The sequence below is a fragment of the Labrus mixtus genome, chromosome 22 (assembly GCF_963584025.1).
Source record: "Labrus mixtus chromosome 22, fLabMix1.1, whole genome shotgun sequence".
Lineage (NCBI taxonomy): Eukaryota > Metazoa > Chordata > Actinopteri > Labriformes > Labridae > Labrus > Labrus mixtus.
In genome coordinates, this window is record NC_083633.1 from 21,463,382 (window position 1) to 21,475,881 (window position 12,500).

Below are 12,500 nucleotides of genomic sequence, written 5' to 3' on the forward strand. Positions count from 1 at the left end.
CCTCTCCGTCTTCTGCCTGCTCCACTTTTCAGAAAATGTGTGCTCAAACAGGCCGTTTGGAGATTTTCCCTTCATGACATCACAAAGGGCAGTAGCCCCTCCCCCAGGTGGGTGACACTCCCACAGCTAGGTGTTTGTTCTGCCCTCTGAGTCTGCCTTCTCACCGTAAACAATAGGACATGGAGCGAGAAAGACCGAGTACACCCAAGTCCTTCCAGAGAGGGGGGCGTGGTCAGACACAGATAATTTACAAATTTAAAGGTACAGACTCAGAGGGGGCGTGGTCAGACACCGCTCATCTACATATTTAAAGGTACAGACTCAGAGGGGGCGTGGTCAGACACAGCTCATCTACATATTTAAAGGTACATGCTCAGAGGGGGCGTGGTCAGACACAGCTCATTTACATATTTAAAGGTACAGACTCAGGTGGGGCGTGGTCAGACACAGCTCATTTACATATTTAAAGGTACAGACTCGGAGGGGGCGTGGTCAGACACAGATAATTTACATATTTAACGGTACAGACCAGGTGTTTGATCCTCCAGACTCTGTGTGTTTATTCTCTGTGTTTTATTAGAGGTCAAAGGTCACTCACACGTTGTCTCCTCTGACGATGTAGAGTCCCAGCACCACCTGCTCCACCCCCTGACTGGAGCTGAACACTCGCTCGTGACTCTCATCCAGAATCAGGTTGATGGTCTGATCGAAGCCTTTCAGCGTGCCCTGAAAACACACACACAAACACACGTTTAAACACACACACACACACACACACACACGTTTAAACACACACACACACATCAACACACGTTTAAACACACACACACACACACCAACACACGTTTAAACACACACACACACACACACACACATCAACACACGTTTAAACACACACACATCAACACACGTTTAAACACACACACACACACATCAACACACGTTTAAACACACACACACGTTTATACACACACACACGTTTATACACACACATACGTTTATACACACACACGTTTATACACACACACGTTTATACACACACACGTTTATACACACACACACGTTTATACACACACCCGTTTATACACACACACGTTTATACACACACACGTTTATACACACACACGTTTAAACACACACGTTTATACACACACACACGTTTATACACACACACACGTTTATACACACACACATTTATACACACACACGTTTATACACACACACACGTTTATACACACACACGTTTAAACACACACACGTTTATACACACACACACGTTTATACACACACACACGTTTATACACACACACGTTTATACACACACACGTTTAAACACACACACGTTTATACACACACACACACACACACGTTTATACACACACACACGTTTATACACACACACGTTTATAAACACACACACGTTTATACACACACACGTTTATAAACACACACACGTTTATAAACACACACACGTTTATACACACACACACGTTTATACACACACACGTTTATACACACACACGTTTATACACACACACACGTTTATACACACACACACGTTTATACACACACACGTTTATACACACACACACGTTTATACACACACACGTTTATACACACACACACGTTTATACACACACACACGTTTATACACACACACGTTTAAACACACACACGTTTATACACACACACACACGTTTATACACACACACACACGTTTATACACACACACGTTTAAACACACACACGTTTATACACACACACACGTTTATACACACACACACGTTTATACACACACACACGTTTATACACACACACGTTTAAACACACACACGTTTATACACACACACACGTTTATACACACACACGTTTAAACACACACACGTTTATACACACACACGTTTAAACACACACACACGTTTATACACACACACGTTTAAACACACACACGTTTATACACACACACACGTTTATACACACACACACGTTTAAACACACACACGTTTAAACACACACACGTTTAAACACACACACGTTTATACACACACACACGTTTATACACACACACGTTTAAACACACACACGTTTAAACACACACACGTTTAAACACACACACACGTTTAAACACACACACGTTTATACACACACACACACACGTTTATACACACACACGTTTATACACACACACGTTTAAACACACACACGTTTAAACACACACACACGTTTATACACACACACGTTTATACACACACACGTTTATACACACACACGTTTATACACACACACACGTTTATACACACACACATTTATACACACACACGTTTATACACACACACATTTATACACACACACGTTTAAACACACGTTTATACACACGTTTAAACACACGTTTAAACACACGTTTATACACACGTTTATACACACACACATATATCAACACACGTTTATACACACACACATATATCAACACACGTTTATACACACACACATATCAACACACGTTTATACACACACACATATCAACACACGTTTACACACACACATATCAACACACGTTTACACACACACATATCAACACACGTTTACACACACACACACATATCAACACACGTTTACACACACACACACATCAACACACGTTTACACACACACACACATATCAACACACGTTTATACACACACACATATCAACACACGTTTACACACACACACACATATCAACACACGTTTACACACACACACATATCAACACACGTTTATACACACACACATATCAACACACGTTTACACACACACACACATATCAACACACGTTTACACACACACACACATCAACACACGTTTACACACACACACACATATCAACACACGTTTACACACACACACATATCAACACACGTTTATACACACACACATATCAACACACGTTTACACACACACACACACATATCAACACACGTTTACACACACACACACATCAACACACGTTTATACACACACACACATCAACACACGTTTATACACACACACACATCAACACACGTTTATACACACACACATATCAACACACGTTTACACACACACATATCAACACACGTTTACACACACACACACATCAACACACGTTTACACACACACACACATCAACACACGTTTATACACACACACATATCAACACACGTTTATACACACACACATATCAACACACGTTTACACACACACATATCAACACACGTTTATACACACACACATATCAACACACGTTTATACACACACACATATCAACACACGTTTACACACACACATATCAACACACGTTTATACACACACACATATCAACACACGTTTACACACACACATATCAACACACGTTTATACACACACATATCAACACACGTTTATACACACACACACATATCAACACACGTTTACACACACACACATATCAACACACGTTTATACACACACACACATATCAACACACGTTTACACATACACACACACATATCAACACACGTTTACACACACACACACACACATCAACACACGTTTATACACACACACATATCAACACACGTTTATACACACACACACATATCAACACACGTTTATACACACACACATATCAACACACGTTTATACACACATACATATCAACACACGTTTATACACACACACATATCAACACACGTTTATACACACACACACATATCAACACACGTTTATACACACACACACATATCAACACACGTTTACACACACACACATCAACAAACGTTTATACACACACACATATCAACACACGTTTATACACACACACATATCAACACACGTTTACACACACATCAACACACGTTTATACACACACACACATATCAACACACGTTTACACACACACACACACATATCAACACACGTTTATACACACACACACATATCAACACACGTTTACACACACATACATATCAACACACGTTTACACACACATACATATCAACACACGTTTACACACACACACATATCAACACACGTTTACACACACACACATATCAACACACGTTTATACACACACACACATATCAACACACGTTTACACACACACACATATCAACACACGTTTACACACACACACATATCAACACACGTTTATACACACACACACATATCAACACACGTTTACACACACATACATATCAACACACGTTTATACACACATACATATCAACACACGTTTATACACACACACATATCAACACACGTTTACACACACACACATATCAACACACGTTTATACACACACACACATATCAACACACGTTTACACACACACACATATCAACACACGTTTATACACACACATATCAACACACGTTTACACACACACACATATCAACACACGTTTACACACACACACATATCAACACACGTTTATACACACACACATATCAACACACGTTTACACACACACACATATCAACACACGTTTATACACACACATATCAACACACGTTTATACACACACACATATCAACACACGTTTACACACACACACATATCAACACACGTTTACACACACACACACATATCAACACACGTTTACACACACACACATATCAACACACGTTTATACACACACACATATCAACACACGTTTACACACACACACACATATCAACACACGTTTACACACACACACACATCAACACACGTTTATACACACACACACATCAACACACGTTTATACACACACACACATCAACACACGTTTATACACACACACACATCAACACACGTTTACACACACACATATCAACACACGTTTACACACACACACACATCAACACACGTTTACACACACACACACATCAACACACGTTTATACACACACACATATCAACACACGTTTATACACACACACATATCAACACACGTTTACACACACACACATATCAACACACGTTTATACACACACACATATCAACACACGTTTATACACACACACATATCAACACACGTTTACACACACACATATCAACACACGTTTATACACACACACATATCAACACACGTTTACACACACACATATCAACACACGTTTATACACACACATATCAACACACGTTTATACACACACACACATATCAACACACGTTTACACACACACACATATCAACACACGTTTATACACACACACACATATCAACACACGTTTACACATACACACACACATATCAACACACGTTTACACACACACACACATCAACACACGTTTATACACACACACATATCAACACACGTTTATACACACACACACATATCAACACACGTTTATACACACACACATATCAACACACGTTTATACACACATACATATCAACACACGTTTATACACACACACATATCAACACACGTTTATACACACACACACATATCAACACACGTTTATACACACACACACATATCAACACACGTTTACACACACACACATCAACAAACGTTTATACACACACACATATCAACACACGTTTACACACACACACATATCAACACACGTTTATACACACACACACATATCAACACACGTTTACACACACACACATATCAACACACGTTTATACACACACATATCAACACACGTTTACACACACACACATATCAACACACGTTTACACACACACACATATCAACACACGTTTATACACACACACATATCAACACACGTTTACACACACACACATATCAACACACGTTTATACACACACATATCAACACACGTTTATACACACACACATATCAACACACGTTTACACACACACACATATCAACACACGTTTACACACACACACACATATCAACACACGTTTACACACACACACATATCAACACACGTTTATACACACACACATATCAACACACGTTTACACACACACACACATATCAACACACGTTTACACACACACACACATCAACACACGTTTATACACACACACACATCAACACACGTTTATACACACACACACATCAACACACGTTTATACACACACACATATCAACACACGTTTACACACACACATATCAACACACGTTTACACACACACACACATCAACACACGTTTACACACACACACACATCAACACACGTTTATACACACACACATATCAACACACGTTTATACACACACACATATCAACACACGTTTACACACACACACATATCAACACACGTTTATACACACACACATATCAACACACGTTTATACACACACACATATCAACACACGTTTACACACACACATATCAACACACGTTTATACACACACACATATCAACACACGTTTACACACACACATATCAACACACGTTTATACACACACATATCAACACACGTTTATACACACACACACATATCAACACACGTTTACACACACACACATATCAACACACGTTTATACACACACACACATATCAACACACGTTTACACATACACACACACACATATCAACACACGTTTACACACACACACACATCAACACACGTTTATACACACACACATATCAACACACGTTTATACACACACACACATATCAACACACGTTTATACACACACACATCAACACACGTTTATACACACACACACATATCAACACACGTTTATACACACATACATATCAACACACGTTTATACACACACACATATCAACACACGTTTATACACACACACACATATCAACACACGTTTATACACACACACACATATCAACACACGTTTACACACACACACATCAACAAACGTTTATACACACACACATATCAACACACGTTTATACACACACACATATCAACACACGTTTACACACACATCAACACACGTTTATACACACACACACATATCAACACACGTTTACACACACACACACACATATCAACACACGTTTATACACACACACACATATCAACACACGTTTACACACACATACATATCAACACACGTTTACACACACATACATATCAACACACGTTTATACACACATACATATCAACACACGTTTACACACACACACATATCAACACACGTTTATACACACACACACATATCAACACACGTTTACACACACACACATATCAACACACGTTTACACACACATACATATCAACACACGTTTACACACACACACATATCAACACACGTTTACACACACACACATATCAACACACGTTTACACACACACACATATCAACACACGTTTATACACACACACACATATCAACACACGTTTACACACACACACATATCAACACACGTTTACACACACACACATATCAACACACGTTTACACACACATACATATCAACACACGTTTATACACACACACACATATCAACACACGTTTACACACACATACATATCAACACACGTTTATACACACATACATATCAACACACGTTTATACACACACACATATCAACACACGTTTACACACACACACATATCAACACACGTTTATACACACACACACATATCAACACACGTTTACACACACACACATATCAACACACGTTTATACACACACATATCAACACACGTTTACACACACACACATATCAACACACGTTTACACACACACACATATCAACACACGTTTACACACACACACATATCAACACACGTTTATACACACACATATCAACACACGTTTATACACACACACACATATCAACACACGTTTACACACACACACATATCAACACACGTTTACACACACACACATATCAACACACGTTTATACACACACATATCAACACACGTTTACACACACACACATATCAACACACGTTTACACACACACACATATCAACACACGTTTATACACACACATATCAACACACGTTTATACACACACACACATATCAACACACGTTTACACACACACATATCAACACACGTTTATACACACACACATATCAACACACGTTTACACACACACACATATCAACACACGTTTATACACACACATATCAACACACGTTTATACACACACACATATCAACACACGTTTACACACACACACATATCAACACACGTTTATACACACACATATCAACACACGTTTATACACACACACACATATCAACACACGTTTATACACACACACACATATCAACACACGTTTATACACACATACACACATATCAACACACGTTTACACACACACACATATCAACACACGTTTACACACACACACATATCAACACACGTTTATACACACACACACATATCAACACACGTTTACACACACACACATATCAACACACGTTTATACACACACACACATATCAACACACGTTTACACACACACACATATCAACACACGTTTATACACACACACACATATCAACACACGTTTACACACACACATATCAACACACGTTTACACACACACACATATCAACACACGTTTACACACACACACATATCAACACACGTTTACACACACACATATCAACACACGTTTACACACACATATCAACACACGTTTATACACACACACATATCAACACACGTTTATACACACACACACATATCAACACACGTTTATACACACACAAACACATATCAACACACGTTTATACACACACACATATCAACACACGTTTATACACACATACACATATCAACACACGTTTACACACACACACACATATCAACACACGTTTATACACACACAAACACATATCAACACACGTTTATACACACACACATATCAACACACGTTTATACACACACACACATCAACACACGTTTACACACACACACACATATCAACACACGTTTATACACACACACACATCAACACACGTTTACACACACACACACAAACACACGTTTATACACACACACACATCAACACACGTTTACACACACACACACATCAACACACGTTTATACACACACACACATCAACACACGTTTACACACACACACATCAACACACGTTTATACACACACACACATCAACACACGTTTACACACACACACATATCAACACACGTTTATACACACACACATATCAACACACGTTTATACACACACACATATCAACACACGTTTATACACACACACACATATCAACACACGTTTACACACACACACATATCAACACACGTTTACACACACACACATATCAACACACGTTTATACACACACACATATCAACACACGTTTATACACACACACATATCAACACACGTTTATACACACACACATATCAACACACGTTTACACACACACACATATCAACACACGTTTATACACACACACACATATCAACACACGTTTATACACACACACATATCAACACACGTTTATACACACACACACATATCAACACACGTTTACACACACACACATATCAACACACGTTTATACACACACACACACATCAACAAACGTTTACACACACACACATATCAACACACGTTTATACACACATATCAACACACGTTTATACACACACACACATCAACACACGTTTATACACACACACACATATCAACACACGTTTATACACACACACATATCAACACACGTTTACACACACACACACATATCAACACACGTTTATACACACACACATATCAACACACGTTTATACACACACACACATATCAACACACGTTTACACACACATATCAACACACGTTTATACACACATATCAACACACGTTTATACACACACACACATCAACACACGTTTATACACACACACACATATCAACACACGTTTACACACACATATCAACACACGTTTATACACACACACACATCAACACACGTTTATACACACACACACATATCAACACACGTTTATACACACACACATATCAACACACGTTTACACACACACACACATATCAACACACGTTTACACACACACACATATCAACAAACGTTTACACACACACACATATCAACACACGTTTACACACACACACACACATATCAACACACGTTTACACACACACACATATCAACACACGTTTATACACACACACATATCAACACACGTTTATACACACACACATATCAACACACGTTTACACACACACACACACACACACACACACATCAACACACGTTTACACACACACACATATCAACACACGTTTATACACACACACATATCAACACACGTTTACACACACACACATATCAACACACGTTTATACACACATACATATCAACACACGTTTACACACACACACATATCAACACACGTTTACACACACACACACACATATCAACACACGTTTACACACACACACATATCAACACACGTTTATACACACACACATCAACACACGTTTACACACACACACACACATATCAACACACGTTTACACACACACACATATCAACACACGTTTACACACACACACACACATATCAACACACGTTTATACACACACACATATCCACACACACACACACACACACACACACACACACACACACACACACACACACACACACACACACACACACACACACACACACACACACACACACACACACACACACACACACACACACACACACACACACACACACACACACACACTCACCACTATCATCCTTCCGTCTGACGTCACGATGGCCACAGTTCCTGAACCTCAGTTAAAGTAAAAACACATTTCTGGATAATAAACGGATTAAATCAGGATAAAGATCAAACAGAAATTAAACCCTGAACTTTGAAAATCAACTTTTAATGTCTAAAACTATAAAACAGAGAAAGAAACATCGATACATTCACACACTTCGCTGCTAGCTTGAACGCTAAGCTAACTAGCATTCATTCATTCGGACGGGCAGTTAGCCTGTTAGCATGTTAGCATCAGGATACGGTTGATGTAGCTCTCCAGCGCGGTCGACATGCTTCCTGTCGGGCTCGTTTATCTCTCCAGCAGTCGGTTTGTTGTTTCCGGTTAGCCGGTCACTAAACGTAGCAGTAACGTAACGGAGCAGATAAACAACGACACACCGGAGCACAGTCAGGAGTAATCGAACACAGAGTTAACGGCCAGGCAGGAGAGGAGAGCGCCGAGCGGGAACGTCACATCCGGTTCACATTTTAACGGAATGTAAAATACAAAATAGTTTAAATCTTAATTTGATATGGAAGAAAAAATAAACTCTAATCTAATCTTCAGGTGAAGGAGGACTTCATGATTTAATCTTTACAACATTTAAACAAATTATAAACAATATTTAGATGAAAATATTTTTTTTTTGTTTCTGAGAATTAATCTTTTGTCAGCATTCTTTAAGACACTGAGTGCATCTGAATTATTATGAATAATACATTTAATTTGTAACGCACTTTACATTTTTGTAAAAAAAATCTCAAAGTGCTACAGGAAGAAAAAGAAGAAGAAATAAAAACAAATTTAATCAACTAAGGAAACTCAAAGCACAAGCAGAAGGTTTTGTTAAAAAGGTTTTTAGAGCCCTTTTAAAAGCGTCAGCAGACTGTGGCGCCCTCAGCTGGAGAGGGGGGGGGGGGGGGGGGGGGTGGAGGAGGTTGGTGTTTCCAGAGCGGAGGCTTCGTGTGGAGGATTGTGGGGTGAGGAGTTCTTTGAGGTGGGGGGGCACTGGTAGGTGAAGAGCCAGTGTAGAGCCTGAAGGATGGGTGGATCCTAGCAGCGCTGTTCTGGACGTGTTGGACCTTCTGGAGGTTGTTGTTAGGGATCCCGATGAGGAGTGTGACTACACAAACAATGCTTACTGAATGACCACCAGGGGGCAGTCTACTGAAGAGTACACACTGCATACTGAACTGTAAGTGAACACTACACTGAAGCAGCTTTAGAGCGGCCTGTTGTTTACTTTAGAGCGGCCTGTTGTTTACTTTAGAGCGGCCTGTTGTTTACTTTAGAGCTGGCCTGTTGTTTACTTTAGAGCAGCCTGTTGTTTACTTTAGAGCGGCCTGTTGTTTACTTTAGAGCTGGCCTGTTGTTTACTTTAGAGCGGCCTGTTGTTTACTTTAGAGCTGGCCTGTTGTTTACTTTAGAGCGGCCTGTTGTTTACTTTAGAGCGGCCTGTTGTTTACTTTAGAGCGGCCTGTTGTTTACTTTAGAGCGGCCTGTTGTTTACTTTAGAGCGGCCTGTTGTTTACTTTAGAGCGGCCTGCTGTACTGAGGGTAACAAACTAAGACCACAGACTAACTGTTTAATGTAGTATTCATACTATATACTGCCGTTTAGCGCCCTCTGCTGACTCATCCTGGGATTACTCCAACATACATTTACCTCATGATCTGAAATTGAAATAACGAAACATGGAGTCGGGTCCTCCCAGCAGGTCTTCATCTTTATTGTTGCTCAGTAGTCGTCCATACAAAGAGGGGGTGGAGTAGAGCAGTGGAGCCCGACAGGACAAACACCAGGAACGTCATGCTACCAAAGTATTAAATTTGTACAAAAATACTTTACAACATC

At 39.4% G+C, this 12,500-nt stretch overlaps 1 protein-coding gene across 1 annotated transcript in view; it reads right to left on the reverse strand.

The window, feature by feature from the left end:
* The window catches only part of lsm8 (LSM8 homolog, U6 small nuclear RNA associated), a 121,587-nt gene that overhangs the window by 440 nt on the left and 108,647 nt on the right, over positions 1-12,500 (reverse strand). Inside the window, exons 2-4 of the mRNA XM_061030389.1 lie at positions 10,906-11,033; positions 10,625-10,665; positions 599-726 (exon numbers count right to left, since the gene is read on the reverse strand). Of these exons, the coding sequence (XP_060886372.1) occupies positions 599-726; positions 10,625-10,665; positions 10,906-10,936 (200 nt within the window). The 5' untranslated portion in view covers positions 10,937-11,033. The remainder of the gene's footprint in view (positions 1-598; positions 727-10,624; positions 10,666-10,905; positions 11,034-12,500) is intronic.